This window comes from Poecilia latipinna, unplaced genomic scaffold, assembly GCF_001443285.1.
Source record: "Poecilia latipinna isolate Pla-1442-1.1 unplaced genomic scaffold, P_latipinna-1.0 Scaffold157, whole genome shotgun sequence".
In the NCBI taxonomy this organism is placed as follows: domain Eukaryota; kingdom Metazoa; phylum Chordata; class Actinopteri; order Cyprinodontiformes; family Poeciliidae; genus Poecilia; species Poecilia latipinna.
The window spans coordinates 102,639-128,964 of NW_015112773.1; the positions used below are offsets into that span (position 1 = coordinate 102,639).

Here is a 26,326-nt window from a genome sequence, read left to right on the forward strand (position 1 = left end):
AAATATGTGGACCCTCTTAATGGCTTTGACTACGCATCTGTCATTTTTAAGACAACGTTGATTAATGTGACTTAATTTGAAGAGGGAAGGTGGGCTAGGTTGTATCATAGATCTTAGAGTCTGCAAAAACAGAAAAAAAAATACCTGTCTTCATTCTGAAAACCTTTTATTAAGACACCAAAACTGCGTCTGTAATATTAACTTATTACACCCTAATATTAATACTAATATTTTAAAACTAATATTAGTTTTAAAAAGTGTTGTTAAAGATATTTTCACCATTGAAACATTTCGCTCTTTTTTTTTCTTTTTTTTTTTTTTTTTACAGTTGTAGGTTAATTTAAAGTTCGATGTGCACAAGAACCAGGAGCTGTATTTATTTATCTCTCATCTCAAGAAATAAGCACGGAACGAGATGTCCTCGAATCTTTCCCCACACATCTTCACCCGATCAGTCCAATATCAAAGTAATAAATCGTCTCAAACTTTTTTTTTTTTTTTTTTTTTCTGGCACATGCTGCCCGGCAGATTCCGCGCTGTGCGCATGTGCGAAGGTGTCCAGACTGACAATGCCGGAGAGATAGTGCGTTTGGACCAAGAAACCCAGAGAAAAGGGGGACAGAGAAAAATCAAAAAAGGAGGACAAAAAAGAAAAAAAAAGATTCAAGAAAACATCCAAACAAAACCCACGCCGCAGAGACTGGCACCATGAGGTCCAAAGGCAGGGCGCGGAAACTGGCCACGAGTAGGTGCAACATCCCTTTCTCTTTTTTTTCCTTCTCAAAAATGCCATTTTATATATCTATAAGTTGTCGCTGTTACCACTTCGTACTTTCTGTAACGTCTTCATCTCCAAACAAAAGCGCGTAATCCTGTCTTTCTCCCGGTAGGAAAGAACACATCACGATGTGGTTGTGAAGTGGCATTAAAAAAAAATTAAATGAAATTAAAAAAAAAAAAGTCAGAGCGACTGTAGAGGAAGAGCAAAAAGTTAAAAAGTTGAAGGAGCGACGAGAGAACTTTCTGCCAGGCGTCCGCTCCGCTTTTAGCGCTTCTGCTTGCATGTAGTGGGCGCTGTAGCTTAGAGTTAAAAAGTCCCGTGTGCTGAGCATCGGCGCTTATTGCATCTGCTGCGCTGCTGCTGCTGCTGCTGCTGCTGCGCACCTCTGTTTCTGCCTGAGGAAAGTTTTTGGGGAAAAAGGAAGTAAATGGCGAGAAATGAGAAGATAATATTTCGAGGGTGAAGAGCAAAACAAGTTGATTTCGAGTTGAAACAATGAACATTAAGAGTTCGTGCGATCTTGAAAATGACCTAACTCACTTTCCATTTCTGCATGCACAGCTCCGGAACTTACAAACTTTAATTTGCATGTTATCTCGTTATTGCATTTTTCTTGTTTGTTCTTTTTATGTGCAGAAAAAATAATTCGGGTAAATCAAAAGCTTGGCATGTTTATTTAAAATGATAAAAGTTGCATATTTCGGATTAAAATCGATTTGAGAACTTGCAACCAATTAGCTATATGTGAGGAGAAGAACGGTGCGTCTGCGGAGGCATTGATTTGCGGCAATAAATTATGGCGCATGCTTTATTCCAGTCTGACGTTCTCTTAATCAGATTTTTCAGTTTGATTCATGGCGGGTGTGGCATTGTTGCTTTCTTGTTGTGTCTTTAATTGCTACCCTCCGAACGCTCCATCAGGGCATCTTTTTTTATTATTATTATTTCAGGCTGATCTGTCCCTGTCTTTATTTAACTCAGAAAAAATACATCCCCAGTTGGAGTTTTTCTTCCAGACTTTCTGTACAAACCTAATGACCCTGACAACTTTTCAATCCTTTTCAACCACGTCAGGTGACGTTTTCATTTATACGTCTTTTCATATATCACATTTCAACCACAATTTAAAGTTAATATCGTTTTTTTTTTATGTCCTCTCCACAAGATGTTGCTCGGGGCAAGACAAGTTGCAACATGCACCTTGAACGTTTTAATATTGAAAAAAATACGTTTTCCCTCTAAACAACAAGCATTCAGATGACTCCGACTTACACTTTTTATTTTTGATTTAAATGTTAACATTTTTACTCTAACCACAACATTTATTCTGCTCTTGTTGAAAGTAGATTTCTATTTGATTTTTACTTTGAAATGATCAATAGAGCAGAGGTCAGAAAGAATTCATTCATATCTAATGCAGTAAAAAAGGTGATAAATTGTCAATTAATTAAATAAATACAGAACACATCAGGCACATTAACAGGGGCCTAAGTAGAGAGTGTGTGTGTGTGTGTGGGGGGGGAGCTTAAAATTCGTTTGCTGATGTTTTGGATGTAGAAATGCATCATTTATATATATATATATATATATATATATATATATATATATATATATATATATATATATATATATATATATATATATTATTCGTGTAGAGATGAATAAGTATAACGATTATGTTTTTGCAAAGAAAGAGAAAGAGTTCTGCTGGTATGTTTTAGAAGAGGAACAGGACGAAGCGGGCCCACCCTGGCCCTCAGCCAGCTCTGCACAGTGTCAGCGGTGAATATTTAAATTCCCAGACCCCTCATAAGGGGCTCTGCTGGTAAATGCGTTCAGTGAGTGCCTCCCCTCCTGTACAGAAAAGTCGTGTGATTAGGCAAAAAAGAAGAAGAAAAAAAGAGGGGTGTAATAGAGAAGGTGATGGAGAGGTGGTAAACGTAAGCGTGATAGATGGAGGCTGTCTGATTAGTCCGCGTGTCCAGATGTGATGCGGTGCGCCACAGAAAAACTTCCCACTGCATGTAATGCCAAGGCGAACAGGGCCGCACCCCGCGGTGAAGAGGGAGGAATAGGAGGGGGAGGAGGAGGGTGGTCTAAAGTGACTCCTCCTGGGCCTCATTAAAAGTCAGCACATTTGTGTCTCAGAAATATCACCGGGTTTTTTTATTGTCAAAAAAAAAGGTTAAAATTATTAACTGTTTTTTTTTTTTTTTAAGAAACTTTCCATTAACCTAATAAGAAAACTTAAGAAGTAGATGCAGCGGTTGTTATACGAATATCTCCGGAATTTGTGTCCTCTTGTCCATTTTCTTATCTTAACAGCTGACATCTCTGATTGGCAGAGAAAAGGCGCGTCTATGCTAGTGAGAGCGTGTGTCGCGTCCGTCAGCGCGTCAACCTCTCTAATGGATTGTTCAATGGACCATGCATCTCGCGTTTGTTTGGCGGAGCTCATTAAAACGCTTAATAGATCGGACCATTTGAAAGGTGAGAGGAGCGGCCCGGCGCGATGAAAGTGAAATAGAGAGCTCATTAAAGGGCGCTTGCTGTCCCGGAGCAGCGCTCTCTGTCCCTGTGCTGTTTCGTGCCAAAGCTGCATAAATACGAATGCCTTATATGTCCTTCAGATAAATCGGGGTTTGAACTTGATATATTTTTTTAAACGCATGAATGACTTTTTTCTTTTTGTTTGATTCTTCCAAGTGATATATAACAGTATTTGCATCGTTTTGTGAGTTTTTTTTTTATTAATTGTAACAAATTTGGTTACACAGTGCGCATTAGTTTTTGACCAGATTAATACAACGTCTGTAAATATACATGATTACACTGCAATAACACAGGGCATAGACTTTTCCTGTTGCTTGTGTTTAGGATGCACCTCAGAGGTTATTACTGGCTGGTGCCGTTTTCCAGTTTTCTTTGCACAGTAAAATTGGAAGTGTTCAGTCAACTCCTACAGAATTGAATTCAACACTTTGAAAGTGTCTATATTGGTCCACTCTGGATGTTGTAGAAATTACACTTTTGAAAGTATTATTTGTGATATAGTTGAATCAACACTCACAGTAGTTGAAATTAAACACACATCAGTGTTGACTTACTCAACACTAGTGTATTTTGTCAAAAGTTAACACTATGAATGTGTTAATCTAACACAGAACAATGTAAAGTATATATCAACATAGAAATCTGAGTTTTAAAATACTACTGGCAGAGTGTGCTGTGGTGGCGCAGGGGTTAAGCACAACCCACATATGAAGGCTCTAGTTTTCAATGCGGCTGTCGTGGGTTGGCTTCCTGGTCTTCCCCTTCTCTCCTTTCCCAATTCTTTTTTTTTTTTTTTGTCAATTTACTACCAAATAAAAGCCACTAGAGCAATTAAAACCTTTTTTTTTTTCCCAGAAACTATTGGCCATCAATAATCCCCAAATTCATTTTAAAAGACATTAGATGCTGCTTGAATCTACCAAAACACAGCACCAGTTGCAGTATGTAATCTACTTTTATTTCAAAACATCGAACAGCACTGACAGCAATATACAACAAAGGTCATACATTCATGGTACTTTGCACTGAAGGTGAAGTGTGCTTTGAAAGTTCATTGGAAGCAGCCATAGATGGTCATGTGATCACTGATGGTGAAGTGTCTTTGGTGCTGCTCTTGTTTTCGCCAACATGAAGGAATAAGACTTCCAACCTGGAAGGAAAAACAAAAATATAGCAGAAACATTAGGATAATAAATACATATGTTTAAAAAGAAGTGTGAGCAAAACTAATCAGACTCACCTGTGTGTGTCACCATCATATTCATTTAAATTACTCTACCCAACCGTTTTACAAAATAAAGCATAAAACAGTCAGAAATAATTACTAAAGAAATTAGTTAGTTTATCGAAACATTTTTGGACAGCATTAACAGTTGTGCCAACCTGTCTGAAGAAATGTGTTGAAGTCATCATAACAGGCTTCAGTCACCAACAAGACATACTAATAATAATAATAAACATTTTGGCAGTTTTTAGGTATGCCACAGGTACAAAACACCAGAGTCAAATGGCTCAATTGCCTCCTCATTGTATTCAGGTGTAGTGCTGAATGGCACATCTAAATGTTGCAGGACAGTGGCCCTCCAGGACTGGAGTTTGACACCTGTGGTATAGATCAAGCCATTGGTCCAGCACAGACACTCCCCATTTTGCAGACTACAGCCAAAAACTTAAAGAAAATGACCTCTGCAGCTAAATAATGTTAACTCAAATGGCCTCCAGATTTTCCTGATAGTTTCAATGTTCGGTTAAGATAATAAACAGTCGTATATACGTGATATCCAAACAAATAAACGTACATTAAGCGAACTATGTATATGAATTGATACTCTTGCGTAAACGGATGCCTCCATAAAAAATAGTCAAAAACATGATCATTTTAACATGGAACATACCTTGTTATAATAAGCTCCTGTTGCTGTTGTTTGTTTTAGTCATAAAAGAGAAAACAGAGAATAATTGTAAGGAATTACAAAAATCCTGCCCATTTATGCTTTAACCTTCATAATGTTTCATCAAATAAAACATGAACCAAATGTCATGCTCTTGGTTGATGCTTTTGTGATAGGAGGTGGTAATGCTCTTAGTTTCAATACATTTGATTAACAGGAAATACATTTTCTTGTATTTCACCTGCCGATCACTGATCAGAGAAAAAAATTAACTGGCTCCATTGTCTGTCTTTAGTTGCTATGTCAACAGCAATGAAGCAAAATAAAATGTTTTTTACACATTGACTTTGACGATGCATTTCAAAAATTCCAAGTGTGACTTGGAAAAAAAACCCAACAGACATTATTAAAGGAAAGACTGTTGAAGTTTTTCACCAACCCAAAGCTCAAAATTCAATATGGCTTCCTTGCATTTATTATTTGCATAGATGCAGTAATGATTTGTACGCACTAAGTGTTTCACACATAATACTTTGCAATGACTTGTAGTAAATGGTGCTGCAGTATTTTTATATTGGCTTCAGCAGGTAGACAAGCCACTAAACATATAAGTTAGTGTTGTTTTTTGTGACTTGGAAGTGGATCAGGTTAGGTTGGGTTTGATGTAATTCCAGTCAGAGGTTTGGTTTCAATATTCAAATGGAAAGCATCCACTGCTGTCCCATTTTTCACAGCCATTTTATTTATTTTGCAAATAAATACCAAAGTCTCTACTGAGTACAACTAAAGGCACCACAGGTATCGCATGTGGTGTTCATACCACAGTTTAATAAATATTTTTTAAGACTATTAAACCCTGCTCCGTGCATGTCAATATGTTTAAAGGTATGTGCAAACGCATATCTGGAAGGAGTCTTTATGGTATGTATTTAATTAGTTCTTTATGGGCTTGTGCACAGTGTTGCGGCAGCAGTTTTTGACGGTCAGTTGTTGTGAGACCCAGGACTTTTTAATCTATCAACAATGTATGAAAATGGCTCCTTTGGAAGGTCTCTGATGTTAATGAGTCGTCCAGGAATCAGGCTTCAGGCTATAAACAGAGAGCTGATGAGGTTAGTGGTTTGTTTGGGCGCTGTTGTCACCCATTTGAAGGATGGCCTCTGTCCTGAGCCACAAGGATCCCTCCCGGGGGATTCTTCCCCGTCTTTACTCCCCTTTTTTCAAAATGCAGTTCCGTCTCTCCGAGATCATACGCTATTATGTGCTGGGGGAATTTCATAATTCATAAAATGCAGTGTTTGGATATTGGTGATGATGTGTATTTGTGTTGGGAGGGTGGTGATGATGCTCTGACCCAGACAGGCCAGTGTGGGAACACTAAGGGCTGGATGCAGCCCTTAGTGGTGGGGGTGTAGCTGTGCTGCAACATGTCAAGCCTGGGAACCAGTGTGTGTTTACAGCAGGGAAACTGTACCAATACAGAACAATGAGCGAGCCTTACCCCTTCTAAATAATAAAAAAGCAATTCTGCTTTCTTCTCCCCCCCCCAAAGGTCACAGAGTTAGAGATAGGGAGTCAACACAAAAGCCTCCAGTCTGTCGGCAGTCTGGTCTGGCCCAGCGCAGTGCCAAGGCTGAGGTCATTATCAACAGAGCTGTCCCAGGCTAAACATATTTTTATAGATTGTGTGTGTGTGTGTGTTTTCTTGAAACTGTGTGCTTATTCTGTTGTAGTATCTACATGCAAGTTTTAACACACATCTAAACAAAAAGCACCGTTCAAGCTGAATGGTCAAACTGCAAAATGTGAGGCGTGCCAACGCTTTCCCATCACAAACTGGTGCACGATTCATGGCAGATTGCTGAGTTTAAAAAAGTTTCCATCAAAGTGATTTGTGTGTCGTTATGATGTCTGAGGAGATATAACGTCAGCAGATTGCTGATGGCGCACTTTCACCATCAGCAGCGATTGCTGCAGTGGGATTGTGAAGTTAGCACTCCTCTGGCATGCTGTGAGGAGTCTGTACCTCTGTTAGCTAATTAAAGGATCTCAATCATTTTATGTGCACCAATCAATTACCTGGAGAAGGTGGTAGAAACAGGGCCCAGCACTCTGGCCTCATGTCTCACATCAGCTAACAACCATCAGTTACTTTATTACTTTGTTGAGGGCTTTTATGGGAAGGAAAGCAAAACATGATTTGAAATGTGTTTTTTTTATTTTTTTATTATTGTTTGCTGCACTTTGATATTAACTGCAGCTGCAGTCATGATATTAGTTTTACATGATAGGTGAAAAAAATGTAGCATGACCAGTTTACTGTGCCATGAAAAAGTATTTGCTGCCTTATGGATTCAAAGATAAAAAGATGAAAAAATATATTAAACATTTTTTGTGTCATGTTGTGTATAGATAGAAAGTGGCCCAAAGTGCAAACCAGAGTTGATGGATATGATAAATTAATGTTTAATTGAAATCCCAAAAAACTCTTACATATGTTGGGATGAACACACAGGGAGCAAAGGAACACAGAGACCAAGGAACAGTAATGAGGTATAACGGACGTAACCAGCAAGTGAGAGAGAGATAGAGAGAGAAAGTAAGAGAGAAAGAGAGGAAAGAGAGAGGCACAATGGAGAGAGGAAGAGCAAACACAAGCAGGGGAACTGGGTCTTCAAATTTTATGAAAAAAAAAAACAACAACAAAAAAACAAAAAACAACTAAGCACAGGGAAAGAAATAAACATAATTTAACTAGAACAACCAAGAACGGACTGGACTGAAGTAAAACAGAAACAAAGCTGGTCTAATCAAATTCAGAATAACTAAGGAAAACAGATAAACCAAACTACAAACCCAGAAAAACCCAAACAACCCTACACAATGTGAAGCAGGCCAAAAGGTCTCACAAACCAACAAATCATGTCCTGATCTCAAGAAACTTAAGAACAGATAAAAGTCAGTAACATCCATCAGTCTGGAAATGGTTACAAACTCATTTCTGAGGCTTGGGGTTTCCAGCAAACCACAGGGAGAGTTAATACCAAATAACGAAAACAACAAGGAACATCGGCGAACCATTCCAGGAGTGTCCGGCCTATTACAAATTCTCCGAGAGAGTATGAACTTGTAATTCACAACGTCACAAAGTATCCAGAATAAAATCTAAAGCTGTGCTCACAGCTCGACAACAAAGAAAGAGAAAAGTCAAAATGACATGCATGTGAGACCAAAAATGCTGCTGGGTGTAAAGAACGCAAAGACAAGTTTCATATTTACTTAAGATTCACCTTAAAACTTTTAGGAAAATATTCTTTGGAGTGAAGATACAAAATTAGAACTTTTTGGATGATCTTGGTGTTCAGAAAAAGTACATCATACCAACAGTCAAACATGATGATGGTAGGTGGCAATATGTGGTTGCTTTACTGCTTTGGGACCTGGAACTTGCTTTAATTGGTGGAATAATGGTCTTCTATTAAAACCCTAAAGAAGAATTCATTAGGACAATGAGAGAAAGCAAACCAGCATGTGCCACACACACACAAAATTATATGTATATGTAAAATTATTTGTTTTACAACAATTTACGTCTCTCTCCACGGTGACGTAAAAGTCTCAATTGTCACAAATGTTTAAAGGCAGTTTGTTTCTTCCAAGCATAGCAAAACCAGCTGTCAGGGTTATGGAACAGTTAGTTTTTCTTAATGCAACAGGTTGGAAAGTTAAAATTAATTAAAAATGCTTTTTGCAGCTATTCAGGCTTTGCTTGATATGAAAATGACTCTGATCACTTGAAACATTCAAGTGTGACAAATGAGAAGAAAGAGAGTGGACACGTAAGCAAGCAAATACCTTTTCACAACCCCAAATCTTTTGTGTTTTCCAAGTCCCTCATTTCGTTTATTCTTTTTTGACCCTGAAGGGCTTTATTGAACTGTAAATAGGCAGGAAACATGGTGAAGAGAGAGGAGGAAGACATGCAGCAAACGGCCCGAGACTGGTAATCAAACCCAGGACGACTCCGCCGATGACTGTAGCTCCTGCACATCGTGCGTCTGCTCTACCAGCTGAGCTGCCTAGAGCCACCTTGGCCTCTTCTTTATGTGAAAACTGATTTGTGTTTACCTTATTCCAGCTGAGCAGGCTTTATTGATTCTTCTGCGCGTTTTTGGAAGTGATCAGTGTTCTTTAAGAGTGGTAGGAACAACTTTATGCCTACAGACGGGATTAAATGGAATTCCTTGCTTGTGAACACATTTTGATGGTTGTCCTGGAGGGCTGTGTAAGCACTGTGAAAACAGTGCTTACACACCAGAGGGAGCGCATAGCTATAAACAGGAATTACCCAACAATCGTTTTGTGAATGTGGTGATAACAGCGTGTTCCAGCACCGCTTGGGGATCTCCCTGGGTGGAGCTGCTTGGACCAATGAAAGGAGGTAATGAGAGGGTCGTCATTTTAGATTATTAGTAAGGAACAAATAAGCTCACACGGGGAAACTAGAAGTGGGATACTGTTTTCATGTATGTGTTTGAAGGTCATGCTTATTTGATTTCTGTTCACCTTTTATCTTTGCTGTAACTTGCACTCCTTCCTTGTGCTCCACCCTGAGGTTCATTTACCTGATGACCTCTCACCTCTGCAGGATGGGAGTATAAAGGGGGGAGGCGATCAAAGCTGAGGTCCTCCTCACGAAGGTTGGACTGCAGAACTTTCACGTAATAATACAAGAAGGTTTTTAAAGAGGTCATAGCAATGAACAATCAAGTGGAGAATGAGATAGCTACCCGAGCAGAAATGATCAGAGATCTGCAAAGCAAGTAATGGTAGTTTGGAAACACAATCTCAACTTCAGTAGGATACAGGGAACCTTTGCACATTTTGTCATATTGCCTTTGTTGGGATTTTACGTGACAGGCCACCACAAATCAGTGTCTGGTAAAGTGCAGAGAGAAGGATACACTGCTTTCAAAACCTTTTACAAAGAAAAGTCAGAAATTTGTTTCAGATTTTTAGCTGTAATTAAAGCTAGAAGTATTTTTGAATACGTCTCCGTCAGCTTTACATATCTGGAGACAGTATTTGTATTGTTTTTTTCAAGCTGAGCTATAACAGATGGATAGAGTCTGTATACACCAATTGTTGTGTTTCCTAGGTTTTCACATTCGGCATGAAGTCTAGATTTTGACTGAACTGTTCTAACAGATTAATATGCTCTAAAGTAAACCATTCGATTGTTGGTCTGCTCTTACGCTTATAATTACTGAACAAAAACTTACAGGAAGGTAAACCCTCTGCTAGAGTCTCAAATCTTTTGTAGCTTCTAACAGGTTTACTTCTGGGATTGGCCTAGCTTTCCTGCCCATGCTGAAGATATGCTTTTCTACACTCATTGCTGCCATCACCAGGCTGCGTAACCTCCATGACGTGTTGCATTTTTTAAGCGGGACTTCATTTGGCTTTTCTGCAACACTGGCTTTCTTCCCGTTATTCCCCCATATAGGCCACATACATGGAAAAGCATGTCAATGACTTGCTCTTTCCATCGGATCTTGTCTTTTACCTCATTGCTTTCTTACTATCAATGTAGGTAAATGGCCATGTCTATGTAGGCTATCTGTTGGGGCATATTCCTCTAAGTTTCTCTCACTAGGTCACATTTGGTATGGCTTGAGGAAAAGCACAAACAAGATTTTATGGATCTCTGCAACTCCTCCAGGGGTATGGACTGGTGCAGTGCCTCTCTGCTCCTGGCCTTGTTTTGGTTGGTTTTCCTTTGCTATTACTTTTCATTTTTTGATGATGGATTGAAGAGTGATCTGGGAGATGTTCATAGCTTAAGATAGTGTTTATAATTTTTCTTTCTTCCTCACCTTTCTGCAGTGGTTCGTGGTCTTTGTGGTACTGTTATTTAGTTTAGTTGTTATTTAGTTAGAAACGTTATTTAGTAAAAAAAAAAATTGAAGTTCATTCTACTACTTCAGTTATAAACTACTTTGTGTTGGTTTGCCACATAAAATCCCATTAAAATACATTGCAAATTGTGGTTGCAATGTGACAAAATATTTCTGTTTCAGGCGTATGTTTTTATTTGACTTTCCACCACAACTATCTAGATTATTTGTGTTTGGCTGAGTACCTTGTTATCATTAGTGACACTTTTGGTCCAGTATTGTCCTTACTCATCCAAGTTTTTCTCTGAGGAAAGGAAAATTCACATCCCTGCCCTTAAATATCTGCCTGGATGTCTCCCTAATTATGTATGCGGCTCCTTGCTGTTTGTGGATGTGTGCACCGTGCACACGTGCTGCCGGTCATCCAGGGTTGTGGCAAAGGAAAGAACATGGAAAAGAATGCGGGGCTGATTAGTGCCGCTTACCTGTGTGTGAACTGGATGCACCAGCGTGTGATGAGACCTAGGAAACAAGGGAACAATAGGACAGTAGAGATTCCTTTCCCCGTCACATACCAGCAGTCCTCTGGCCGAGGCCCCCCGCCTGGAGCTTTGATGAACCCTCCTCACCGCTTCCTGGGATTGTCGCTCCTCCGCAAACACAAAAACACGAAGAAGGCCGACGAGCGGGGCCGGGGGAGAGAGAGCACGGCCCTCTTCAGGATGTCCTGTTTTGATTAGTGTTAGCATCCTAAAAGCACCGGAGGAATATTATTCTAACACGGAGAAGAGCTTAATGGCGACACATACACTTCTTTCCACTCTGTGACCTTCAAGGTCAAATACACTACAATGAACTGGGAATCAAAGAGCTGCTCCCCACTCAGTTATTCTGTGGAGGAAATCAAGAGAGGAAAAGGAGTTGGTAAAATGATAAGGAGGGGTTACAGGCTCTGTCAGCAGGTGTAAAGAATTTGTTCTGTCGGTGTTTGTAGAGTTTTCAATAAATATTTAATTGTATATGAAAAGTGGAGATGAAAAGTATACACGGGCCTTTTAAATAATTTATGAAACATTTGTCCTGTTCAAATTAACTGAAAAAGAAACAAATCAGTTTGGAGGAAATTGCAAAAGAAATTTCCAAAATCCAAAAGTGTACACTTAAGGTAATATTTTGTTGAAGCACTTTTTGAATTTCAGCATCAATCTTCATTGGTTTGAGTTTACAGACATCCCACATATTGACTTAATCATTTTTGCTCCCTCTACTTTGTGAGATTACTCTAAATCTGTTTTAAGGATATCACTTGTCAGAAGCTTCTCTTCGAGTCATTACATAGATTTAGTTCTGGAATAGTGGAATGCAAAAACCTTCATTTTTGTTTTATGAAGCTGTTCTTGTGTCGATTTGGATTCATGTTGATAAAAAAAAAAAGTAAAACCTCCATTCAATCTCCGCTTTCTAGCAGACAACTGAAGTTTTTGGGTGTGACTGTCTCATATTAACAACCGTTGAATATATAGCTTGACAAAACATTTACTTCCATTTGAAAATATGTAGTTCCATAGCATGTTTGGTACCACCACCGTATTTTACTATTGCCGTGACGTTCTCCTACAAGGTTTGGTGATATTTCAGCTCAGTCTGGATGTTTTTGTTTTTTTTTTCTTTTTCTTTCTTTAAAGATTTCTTTGGTACTGGTGGGCCTTTATTGAACAGTAGAGAGACAAGAATTAGATTTGAGAGAGAAGGGGAAGACATGCAGCAACACATTATACGAAAATCAATGAAAACATTTAAACTGGTTCAGAAGGCAGCCAAAGGCCAACAGTACCACCAAGAGTCAAATCCAAGACAATGTCACCGAGAACTACAATCTCTGGACGTGGTGCACACGCTCTTCCAACTGAGCCACCATGCATCCTGGGCCTGGATGTTTTTGTTGAGAGACAAGAGTTTGGTTTTACAATCCACTTTCTTTGTTTAGAGATAAAGGTATAAAGTATGCATCAGGTTGTTCTCACAACTAGAACATGCCAGTATAACTCCTTTAGTGGTTCTGTTGGCCTTTGGCTGCTTTCTGAGCCAGTTTGCATGTTTTCATTGATTTTCGTATAATGTATTGATCACTGTCTTCGCAGCAGCATACATAAACTGCTGTTTAATTGTTTTGTGTCCTGCTGACTGAAACCTCTGTGCAGTGAGATCATGTTTAGCCATTGTAATTGTTGGGTTTCAAAAAAATACTATTTGTTTAATTAAGGAGATGAGAGTCAGCTAATTCCTCTCCAGACATTTATTAGAAGGATCAACACAGGTGGTATAATATAAAAAGCTATGCATTAACAGTAACAGGTCACACTTTTATACCTTACTATGACATTAAAACCAGATTACAGTTGTGCGTTTTTTCCAGAGCTATTTCCTGACCTAATTTGATACATCTCCACTGCATTGCATCTCCACTGCATTGCATGTCCATTCTCCATTGATGCACTTCATTATCAGACACTGCTCCGAACAACACTCTGAGCACTTGGACAACTATTTTCTCTGGCTATGTTATATAAACTACAAACCATCTAAAGTTAATTTTGATAAGCACTGCAGTTTTACAGAGAACACATACCAATGACGAACACGAGCAATCCTCTAAAGAGACATATATTTAGGCTAAGATTAAATCTGCAAACAACAAAAGCGTTAGTTTTGTGCTTCAGCAATCAGACTCTTCCTTGCTCCAACTGTAAGTCCAGCAGTTCTTTATTCTAAAATCTGCCTCTTTCATCAGTCGCTGCTCCATCTTCAATGTGTCCTTTTGGAATCAAAAAGCAGCAAAGCTTTGCTTCATGGTCTGTTGTTCTGCTGGTGCTTGAGGACTTTGGTTTGACAGGAGGCCACCACTTTGTTCACCTCAGCATCCACATGTGATCCCCGGGGACCCGGACGTCTCAGTCAGAGCCTGCAGCAAGACCGGGGGCAACGGAGGGGCGGGGGGCACTGTGCTCACTGGGTCAATGGACAAGCTAATCGATTTTATCTCAGTTTCAAACACCACGCCAAACCCCTGTTGGCCTGATATTCACATGTTCACTGTTCAGAGGATTTCTTTCTCTCATGATCTCTCTTTTGATATTTTTTTAGTTTTGCATGAGTTTTTATTCCCTTTTGCACTCACGTTACTTTTTATGTGTTATCTTTTTAATCTTTCTTTAACCATCTTTGATTCTTAAGGCCATCTGCCCTTTTCTTAAATATCCACCTCTTTGTTTCCTTGCTCCTTTTCAGTGTAAATCTATTTTTCTGTCACTACACAAAGGTAAAATTTGCAGTAAATTCATATAAGTATGCTTGTCCCTTATTGATAAGTCGTGTCTTATGAGATTTATTTTTTTTGATAAATCAACTTTTGAACACATTTAACGTAGAGATACATATCAGTAGAGTAGATCACACATTATCCTAGTCAGATTAAGCATTGAAACCATTTTCTGTAACAAATTGTTAGAATTCCAATCTAGTTTTGCTTATGATGCAGTTTAAACAACCACACAAGATCAAATAATAAATACATAAGGTAAAACAATTAGTTGATAATAAGCTGAACGCCAAAAACAAATTTTAGTTTAATTTAACTCCTAAATGAATGCTACAGTATAAACCCAGTCAGTAAAGTGAAAAGCCAATACAACTTAATCATAAAGTAATTCACAAACTGACCAAAGTACACAACAAATATATGGGAGGAAGATTTATAATGCATGTTTGCTTTTTCAAAGATATGAAGATGAACTGAAGACCCATTAGCCTCCACTTAAAGTGCATTACAGTTATCCAGCTGAGTTGTAACAACGCCATGGATTAATAATTTTAGCCAGAGTTCTCAACTGACAAACAATCAATTTTACACGCGACTCAGAAATGTCATTTAAACATTTTAAACATTTTAAACCCAATCCTGACTGATCAACTCTGAAATTGCCCTTTTTTCTTGCTGCAAACAGTGAGACTTAAAGGATGTGCTAATACTAGCATCGTTAGCTCCTAATGGTTAGTTAATTAGTTGTGACAGCAAATTGTTTGTATTTTCGGTGGCTTTGCCGCTGTTTGTTTTGTCTCATGACTATCCAAATTGCTGTCACTCAAAAAATTGAGTGACAGCAAAAGACATGTTAGCCAACATGTCTTTTGAGACATGTTGGCTAACATGTCTCAAAAGACATGTTAGCCAACTCTTGTAACACTTCAAAGCAATGGAAGAATTACATCTTTGTTCCTTCAAATTAAGAGTCTGAATCACAGATACAATAGGACGTCAGATTTCTGACATGATAAATGGCACGACAGAGCTGCTTTTAATACATTTACAAAACAAAACCTTGTTCTTATCACTGCCTTACACTTTTAAATGATGAAGGTGCAGTGCATGGAGGACATAGTAAGAATTGTTGATGCTTTTAAAAAAAACTGAATCAAAGATGAATTTTTAATGCCTACTCAGAGTTTATGATAAAATCTTTAAATACCCAATCTCATGTTCACCTCTCAAATGTCATTGTTGGGGAGGCAATGACATTTTTATATACATATAGTTAAACATAACATGTGCAACATTGGGCTATAAAGCTTTCAGACCATTCTGGAAATTTATCCTCTGTGTTCCTCTGTTTGATTGTTCTCCCCTGCATGCCGGTAGTCGGGATGAGAAGCGGCAGTTTTCTTGTCGGTTCCCCTGGATAAGCATTGCAACAAGGGAGCAAAAGCTTTGGGAATGGTTTGGAAACTTTCTCTTCATCTGTGTAAGGAGATACTGCGCTGACAGTTAGCAGACTGCTAGCCAAGCACAACACGAGACAGGCGCACAGGCCCTCTGGAGCTTAACAAAACGGACAAACCAGACGAAACAATCCACCCCTTGCTGGGCAAGGGAACAACAAATCTTAGTTTCTCAGGTATTTCTTGTTAAGGGATGAAGAGTCAAGAAGATGAATGTCCACAGTAGCAAATACAGACAGGGGCAACTGAATTTAATAATTTCTTATCTAAATTCACAATTTTGGCAACTTTTACCTTCATTTTGCCTTGACAAAATGAAGGTATTTGGTCATGCGTGTTGGAGAATGATCTTTAAAAAAAAAAAAAACAGCTCCTGCATCCTGTAATATTTAGACATTTAACTTAGCCAGAAAGATCTAAAATGAGACAGAGGATCAGCAGGACAGCTTGGACATTGCAGGTGTGAGTCCGTGTCCCTCCGCCCAGCCATTAATCGCTGCCATCTGACAGTTCAATCTACAAGGGGGTCCAAGAGGAACAGCCGGCTGGTTACCACTGCAGGTTATTACAGAGCACGAAGTCAGCCAGTCGCATCAGCGATCAATGACAAAGGCGGGGCGAAAAAAGTGAAGGAGAAGTAGAATGAGGTACAGTTGAGAAAGATATAGGGTTAGAGAGGCAATGGGAATTCGAGGATGAAGGGTGCAGAGAGGGAGAAGAATGGCAGGATAATAGTAGTTATGCAGCTGAAGGTCAGCTCTTGATTGTGGACTGGATGACAAACAGGCTGTCAGTTGCCAAGAAGTAGAGGTATTCATCCAATACTGCAGAAACAGAAAACATGGCCCCCTTGCATGTGCACGTGCATAAATATACAAAGACACAGTGACTGCCAAAGCAGCTTGACTGAGACCAAAGCGATGGAGTTTGTAACTGCGCCTACAGTATGTTGGCACTTAGCGACTCCATTTTAATTTTGGATTTTGTTTAAGTGGATGTACAAATAAAATCAATTGTCAAAATCTAAATATTTCTCTAAATGTCCCTGCAGCCTAACATCAGTATCATCCGCCATGTTAATGCTTACCGAGCCTCAGGAAGCCGAACGCCACTGATGCCAAACCAACGGAATCCCATATGCACTAACCTTTCTATTTCACACCAAGAACATCATTTTCGCCTTCTCAGACATGTTTTTCCGTGACTTAGAAAAGCCTTAAGAGAGGGTTAATTGACAGTATTTGGCCAGATAAAACAACAAGAAGGTCTCCCTTGTGTCCCCAGAGGACTGGAGCAGCTAAACTGGTTGTTTTTACTACACTATCTACAGGCAGATCCACTGGCTCTCCCTCCCCGACAATGATTCACACACGCGTGCACACACACACACACTCGAACCATCCCAGCATGGACACCACTGAGTGATGATGACTCATTACAGAGCGACTGGCCTTTGGCCTCCTTCAGTCTTTATGGATTGCTCTCTGGCAGAAACATATTCCCTAATGCCAAGTTTGTGTCCATCTGCCTGCCTGTCTGTCAGACAGTCAGGCCCCTTAGTCTCTCCCGTTCTCTTTCTCCCCCTGACTTTCACACACGAGTACATAGCAGACATCTCGGCCTCTGTTTATTTTAATAACAAACCAGAGAAATATCTCCTTTTCCCATTAAAGCTATACATGACAGAATTCATGTGTTCCCCCATTGGGAATAATGGACAGAAGTGTTGATCTTTGTTCTCAGATCATTTTTAGAGGAGCTTGAGAAATGCTTCAAAAGTTGTCAGTTATCCAAAGGTGTGGTACTATGAAATATTAAGTATATTCCATTTAATCCAAATTTCTATGATGACATTGGTAATAAGCTGAAGTCACTGTAATCCATCACATCTTCTTCATCTGTAGTTGTTAAGATTCCTCAGTGTACAGATGTGCAGCGCAGCATCAGGGAAGCAAAAGTCAGTTTGGGTTTCCAAACATATTTTTCTCCTATTCCATGTTACTTCGTTAATCCAATCCTATCAGCCTGCCAAGAGAATGCTGCGTAGCGCCGGCTGCTAATATGTTTGTTGTGGGTGCTACCATTTGATCCTTCTTTTGACAAATGCAATTTGTTTGAGCTGATTTGATCAGTTGCAGCAGCACATTTCCTTGCAGCCAGGACTAGGTAAACCACTTTTTTTTTCTTTTCCAAAAGGGTGGTTTAAATGTTTTTTCCGCCTGTGACAGAGGAAACTCTATTACAAGTGTCTTGGGCAATGGGGCTCTGTTGGGTCTGATGAAATGCTCTTTGGGTGTTAATGCAATTCAGATTTTGCTTTGCCAGGAGACCAGCCGTCTCTGGGGCTTTGAAACAGGTGCCGAGTGGCAGAAAACAAAGTCTGGATATTTGCCCTACAATTACAAAGGTGGAAACATTGAAGGATTTGTCTTAGATGCAACATTGTATATCTCAAAAGGGATTCTGCAAAATTTATTTAAGAGATGTTTTTTTTTTTATTTTTTTGTGGTGTATGTTAGCTGAGTGCAGCTTGTAAAAGACTGATGAACATAGCCCACAATATATGCTTTGTATAGATTTAACAATAAATATGCTATAAAAAAAAACTAAGAGGTTTTTGTGCAGTAGTTGTTTTCGATGGGTAATATGATTTATTACCCAGGGTCTCATTCTGTGGGGTCAGACTGTCATAGGTTGTGGCTGGCTTTAAATGCTTTGGCACAAATACCTAATTAAAATACGTTTCAATATATGTAAAAAATAAATAAATAAAATAAAAAAATAAAAAAATAAAAAGTTTCTCTGAATTACAGCTGTAAACGCCAAAATTCATGGCTGATCCTGATACATCACCTATTGAAAAATGTTCTCATTTGTAATTTGCGACTAACTATCTTAGGTTCAGAGCGCTTTCTATTGCTTTTGAAAACCCATTTAAATAAGACCTAAGCATAATATTTATCAATGCAAGCTTGCCATCACACCTGGGTATTGTAAGACTATAGCAAATGTTGTCTGCTCTAAGTTTTAAAAGAAAACGTAACTGATTAAATATTCACAGAAAACTAAATCTTTAAAACTGAACAATAAAATACAAGTCCTATCCCCAATAATGACCGAAGGAGGAATTAGGCACTTCTGGATGTCCCTTAACACCCAGATCTGGAATAGCATCTAAATAACATTTAGAGTCATGTCGTATGTCATCATTACAGATTAAATACACGTATGATTTATGTCCCCGGTCTCAGCCTACACACTGCATATTCGTTGGCAGTGGAATCGTTGGTCAAAGTCAACAGCAGCAGTAATTTGTCTCTGTATGTGTGGGAGGTGAGGGCAGAGGTCAGAGAAATGAAAATGACCAGACCTAGCTTAATTGTTGTATCTATTTGTGGTTTGAGACAGGATGTCTGTCTTAGGGTCCCTCTGTCTGTTCGTCCATGCGTCTTGCTGCTGTCCTGGCGCCATGCTTTGTGTCAATGGGTCGAGACGGTCCAGTTTGCACTTGGGCCTTTGTGGACGCTGGTTGTATTGAGACGGAGCTCGATGTTCAGCAAAGAGACCTCTTCAGAATGATAGCATCCCTATCACAACACTTTCTCATGGAACATATTCTTCAGTCTTTCCGGTCTTGTTTTTCTTTCCCATAGCACATGTTTGTCAGAATCTTACATATCAGATTGATATGAGCATGTTGTACACTTGCTACTTTGAAAGCAGGAATTATTTTTTGCTAATACTGTAAAATGCTCCAACAATGTTTTTGTCAACAGTTTAGTTTTTCTGATAAGGTTAAGCCTGTAAAATTGAAGGGAAAATGACTTCCTGTGCTTGATGATTGTATTTATCTCGCATAATTACAAAGCTCTGCTCTGTCTACACATCGTGACCTCTGACCTGGAGTGTGACAGTTGTGGGCGGGTGCTGCCAGACACCCAAATGTGCTGTCCAGGTTGTGCTCCTCCAGAAAGTCTGGTTTCTGTTGAAGGATCACGTGTCTTAGCTTGTCTTTTCTTTCTGTCGATTTGGAAAGCATGTTTGGGAGTCTGACTTTAAGTGTGGAGATTTGTTATTTCCGTGTCCAAAATATAAAATAATTAAGCAACACCGATCCACATTAGCTTGTTTTCCGTCATTAGCTTGTATGTCATTAGCTCAGATGTACCTGGGTTAGCGCAGTGATGTCGACCTGTTTCATATTATCCTTTATCTCATCTGATTGCTGGCTAACTAACCAGCATTTGCAAACAAATGTCACAATATTTATGTATTTGTCATGCAATATTTCATCAAATAATTAAAGCTGTTGTTTAAGTTGTTACTAAAATAGCAAACTGTTTTGCTCCTACTCCTCTATTTCTCTCTATATTATAACTATTCATGAAAACTTTTTAATCTGGGCTCCGTTTCCTAAAGACTGCCCTCGCTTTTTCCTCCTTTCAACAATCTATTCCTCATTCTGTCCGCTCCTCCGACATTTCTTCTTCCTCTTCCTTTGCACTTGTACCCTCTTTGTGTTATAATTCCCACCTATTATTTCTGTCCCAGGCCTTCATTAGTCATGTCGCTGTCAGCTGCCAGCTGCAGCCACACACACGCACACGCGCAGGCACGCACAGATCTGCACATATTTCCCTGCACATGCACAGATATGGAAGTCATCAAGGTGGGGTCAAAGGTCTGCCTCATTACCCAGCTTTAGCAAAAACTTTTGCTACGTTTTATGCCAGCATCAAAAAGATGGAGAAGGGGAGTTGGAGGAGGAGGAATAGGGTGGATGACGGGTGTGAAAATGCAGGATAATGAACAGAACTCATTCGGCGGCATTTACACACTACTTAAAATGTCACTGATATAAATAGAATTAGACATAATGGATGTAAAATCATCAATAAAGGTATGCAGTAATCTGGTTTTAAACTAATTATTTTGATTCATTTTCAATGTTTAATTTCTCAAGTTCACACTTGTCAATAGCAGTGAAACAAATTAACCTGAACTTCAACTTGTGTTGAAGGATTCTTTTTTTTTCTTTTTTTCTTTTGTAATTTGCATCCCATTTAGAAGCCGTAGATTCCAAGTTGGAAACTATGCACTGTAGCACAGTGAAAGCAGTCACCAATAATTAGAATAAATATGATACCTTTATAACATCCATACATATTTTGCCAAATCTGATCAAAGGATCAGATGTTAGCTGCCAGTGGAGGCACAGATGGACTCTGAGAGTTTCCGACACGTATTGGTTGTGTTCTTCAGCCAACAACAATCTGCCCATTTTTATATGTCTAGAATGTGAAGTAAGATTACTTTTCTTTCTTAAGGAAACATTCAGCTAAAATATCTTACAAGCTTGTAAGATGTCAAGGTGCGAGGAAGACAAAGTTAAATTTTAGATCACATGCCTGAAAGGTATTGTTGACACAAAAACAGAATTGCACATTACTGTAAAACATGGTGGTGACAGCATCATGATCTGGATTAAATTATACTTTTTTTTTTTTCAAACAAAGGATGGAAAGCAGAAATTAAGATCAGTTCCAAACACTAATTGGTTTTCACCCAGAAACGTCAGATGCTTGCCGAAGGTGTTGGGTTTCAGAGTCAGCGTGAATTGGAACTTAGAACAAAATTGATAACACTGACTTCACTCAAATAGAATTAAATTTAAAATTGGCCTTGCTAGACTCTAGAATAAAATATGACTAGTAAAGATGGCTATGGACAAGAGATACACTCGCAATCTGATAGATTTAGAGAAGCTTAACAAGGTTGAGTGGGCAAAAGTTCCCAAGTTAATCCTCATGCAACAAGACACATTTTTATTATTGTTTTTCAGTTGTATATCCTATACAGGATAAGTATGACCTTAGGTGTTAAAAAAGTGGATCTAAGCGACCATATATATATATATATATATATATATATATATATATATATATATATATATATTAAACTGGAATTTTAACCACATGTAAGCAACCTTGGATCCACTTTGTAAATGTAGTGTTAAATATTCAATTTATTTCTACTCATACTGAGCAAGACGATATGAAAAAGCAAAGGCTAAAGTTTGATAATGCAGTCATCAGCACAGATTTAGCTGAATGCATACACAACTTGTGTGTCCTGCCTATAGGCCCATCATCTTTAAATAAATGCATAAATAGCCCATTAGGTAATTAATTCATTGACTTTTTTTTTTTTTTTTTTTACAAACGGCACACAACCTCACTATGTTTTTTCTTCCTCAAATACACTCTCTTGCCCACAGCCAACATCGGACATGATACGAGGAAAGCAAAGCAGGAGCATGTGTGTACATCAAGTTCAGGCAAGAAAGTCAAAGAGGTGTGTGTGGGTGGAGGGTTTGTCAGCTGCGAGCGGTCAGGGGGACACTGGTGATGCAGACTGACGGGGGACATAAACACTCTGCAGTGCACTGAATCAGTCCATTGTCTCAATCGCCGCCATGTCAGTCCCGCTGTGTAATGGAATGATCTTTTTCTGTGTGTTTGTCTAATTGGCCAATCTGCCTCTGTGCTGACCGTCTTCTGATATGTCTATCTTACCACTTGACTGCCTCTTTCTTTACCTCATTTTTTTCCCCTCTGTGTATTTGGGCATGAAGCAGACCTTCTTGTATCTAATGTCTTCAAGATGATCTGTTAGTTCATGAATGGATGTGTCTGTTTCTTCTGCACGTCTGCCTCTAAAGTTTGTGTGTGTGCCTGTTACAGTGCTTCTTATTGAACAAAGTTGTGTCAGCCTTTAGGATGTGCAGTCTAACACCAAACTTATGTATTTGCAAAAGAAACCACAGTGGGAGACGGAGGTTAATTATATTTGCTATTCAAAGCAAAATTTTACAACCATGGGCCATAAAAGAAGGCAAAGGTGTGTGGAGGATATGAGGTTTTAGGGGTTGAAGTGTCAAGATAGCGAGGAGGTGTGTGAGACTAATTACCTTTAGGTTGCAAGAGAAGCAAAGGAAGTAAAGGTGGGGAGATGAGGACATATGGGATACCATTAAGGAAACTTTGTCTCCATATGTGCAGGTGTCTCTTAAAAAAGTACAAACATTAGGGTGCTGAAAACTATCAAATTTGTAGGAAGTAAAAAAACAAAACAAAACAAAACTGATGCTCTCTCATGAAGTGGAGACTTAAAATCTTTAACTTACTGGCCTGAAACATCAACTTAAAATCCTGCTATGTAATCTGAAAATTGTCTCATTATGCTGTAACATTTCATACAACCACAACTTGTTTTATGTGCTTTTTTGACAGTTGTCAATTCACAAAGCAGCCGTGTTGAACTTAATTTTGTGAATCAAAGGCCAATATCTTTTTGTTGAAAGATGAAGATTGTTAAAAGCCACTTATAAAAATAAAAACATCACTTTCCTTATTTCCAAACAATTATTTTAATTATACTGTAGTTTTCAGAATATTGTTTTGCTAATGCAAAAGACAGATTCTCTTTTATATATTATGCAATTATCTGTCTTGATGTACTTCAAAATTTATTCCCCTCAACAGGAATGTAGTTTTGTGGGATTTTTTTTTTTTTTTTGATAGAGCAACATAGTCACATATAATTGTGAAATAAAAGAAAATTTATACACAGCTGTCAACTATTTCTTTTAATAGCAACAACCCCAACTATTTTTCGTTTTCTTTCTTAAAAGGAACCCCGACTAGTTGAACATGTTGGCCTAAATATGTTGCAATTTTCCAATTACTTAAAAAATAGCTTTTTTTATACACCAAAACTTATAATTTCTTTAAAAAATTAACATTTTTTGTTGTATTTTTCACCGATTGAGGTCGCCATTTTTTCATCGCTGGGTTGATGACGCATAATTCTCCATTCTGTACCGGGAGTCTACAGAGTAAACGCTGGAATGTTAACTTTACCCCAGTAATTGTTTATCATATTGCGTTTGACTGGTGTCATTTAATGCCACACTGTGTCACTATCGGCTGTGATAAACGATAAAAATTGAGGCAGAATCTGGATAATTCCCCACATGAAAGAAAGGAGAGCGCAATGCGAGAGCCGGGAATGGAACACAACAAGGACCTGATCTAGACCCTGGACATTTCTCCACAACACTTTGAGCCATTTATACCAGCAGAACCAACGAAGGCTCCAACAGCCAACAGTAAGGTAGCGTTAAGGTGATCGCTAGCTTAACGAGTTAAAAATAAATGCCGTGCTGCCGCTGAGACAGGCAGAGCTGGACGCTCTTTGAAATGCTAACAGGAGCTATACTGCCTGCGATATTGACATCACCGATCCGATACCATGGAGGTCCGGTGTCCGATGTGGCTGTTACCACCGCACCGAACTCTAAGCAGCACACCCGATGCCGAACCAGACACAGCGCTACAAACACTGGGAGAAACGTCAAAGACAAGCAGCGCTAATGGAGCTATTAAACTGGAAATGCTAATGGAGCTATTAAACTGGGAATGCTAATGGAGCTAGATCACCGGTTCAGTGACACTTCATTCAGTGTCAAAACCATTTTGACACTGAACGAAGTTCATACCCTGTTACCTAACTGGACACAGAGCTACAGAAGTTCTTACCGGATCACACAGATCGACCAGAGGTAAGTGCCATTCGTTTCATTATACAGCTGAAGGCCGCAGCAAAACACCAGCTCCTACGGCCAACTCTTCCTCTTCCTCTGTTTGCTCCTCCTCATCTTCATCATCTCTGGTTATTTCTATGTTCCGATCGTTTTCAATGCGGTCCGGTTCAAATTAAAAAGGCTAAATAACGGTACTTATCACTGTTTTTGGATGGAAGAGCCAGGCAGTTGGATCCTTACGTGTCATTTACCCAGAATGCATTGTAGTGTGAAAAACATGGCGACATCCCTGTGAAAATATTTTATTAAAATTTATAATAAACAAATAACCTACAGTATTATTACTGCATTGTTTTTACATCTGAGATAAATATCTCCCAAATAATGTCTATTTTTATAACTAGTCGTGCTTCCTTTTAAGTTTTTTAATGTTCTTTCAGTTATTCAGTGTGTTTCCACATACCACCGCTAGGGGGAGTCTGTCGCATTAGTGGCATAGAGAAGGTTGGGCACACAGAAGAGGAATAAACCTGTTAGATGCTAAAGGAAGCTCAAAGTGTTTAGTCTTTTCTATACCATAGGTCAGTAAAAATGTATTTAGATGGATACAGTTATCTTTAAGAGTTGAAGAGGCTGTTAAATCGAGTGTCAACTAGTGAGTCACATTATTCAGTTTGTGATTAGCGGGACATATTTCTGAAAGCTACTTAATGCTAATTCTGGCAGACTTTGTACATGTGTGAGCTAGCTGAGGGGCAGCTGATGAACTTATATTTTAAACGGAGATGGTTCTACGTCAAACGGAGACGTTTATATCGTCTCTTTGGTCTCAAAGACCAAAGAGACATTATTTTTGGTCACTTTGTCATTTAAAAACCCTGTATGATCCCTGTATGATCTTCATTTAATAAAAATCTGTTAATGCAAGGCATTAAAAAACTTTCCTCTTCACAAAGTCACCTGCTAGAGGTGCTGGAATAGCCACATCCAGAAACAGAGAGGCATATAGAAGCCCAAACTGTAGCCTTAATCCAATTAGAGTAATAAGTGGCCAAGTGATTGACACTGAAGTAGTTTTTAAGGAACGTCTCTTGAAAGGCACATTTCGGTATGGCGGCCTCCTGTTCACACGCTTATGCAAACACACACACACGCACGCACACATAGGACCGCAAATGTCTATTTGAATGACTTCAGCTTAGTTTCTCTTGCCCTTTCAGTATTATGAGGTGTCTGTTTATTGTAGATGAGGTGTGGATGTTTAGACTCAAGGGAGTAAAACAAACTAGTCTGAAGTGTGAGGTGGCTCTAAAATTATTCACCCATCACCTTGGCACACTGACACTGTGTTTTTCCTATTTGTAATATTTGTTCATCTTGGTCTTAAAAATATACTTTGAAAGTGTACGTTTCCATCATATAAATAGTCAAGAAGCAGTATCCCACTACCTCAAAAACCTTGACTATTGCGTAAAAGTGCAATATTTCTCGCCAGTCATGTCAGAAAATGAAACAGAGATTATAGATTATAGAAATAGAGTATCACTTATCAAAAAGGATGTTTTAAGCATAAATCTTCTGAAAAGTATGTAGATTAATACACACTCAATAATTGGTTCCAAGGGCCTTTTCTTGCCTGAATTACTATATGAATGCACTGTGGCATAGAGAAAAATGTGGCACTGCATATGTTTAATGGAAGCCCAGATGGCATTGATAATTAATTACATTGAGGTTTATCTGCCTTGTAGGGTGTGGTGTCTCTCATCTGCCTCTTGATCTGCCCATAGATTTTTTTTTTTTTTTTTTTTTTTTTTTTTTT

The 26,326-nt window shown here is 38.8% G+C and overlaps 1 protein-coding gene across 11 annotated transcripts in view; it reads left to right on the forward strand.

The window, feature by feature from the left end:
- The first annotated feature begins 288 nt into the window (after positions 1–288).
- mecom (MDS1 and EVI1 complex locus) overlaps positions 289–26,326 on the forward strand; it is a 180,369-nt gene continuing 154,331 nt past the window's right edge. For 6 of the 11 annotated variants that reach the window (XM_015029538.1, XM_015029539.1, XM_015029547.1 and 3 more), the window contains exon 1: positions 290–745. In XM_015029538.1, coding sequence (XP_014885024.1) covers positions 709–745 — 37 coding nt within the window. In that variant the 5' untranslated portion in view covers positions 290–708. Of the gene's footprint in view, positions 746–26,326 lie in introns of all 11 variants that reach the window. The other 5 variants (XM_015029544.1, XM_015029546.1, XM_015029549.1 and 2 more) reach the window with 2 other exon arrangements.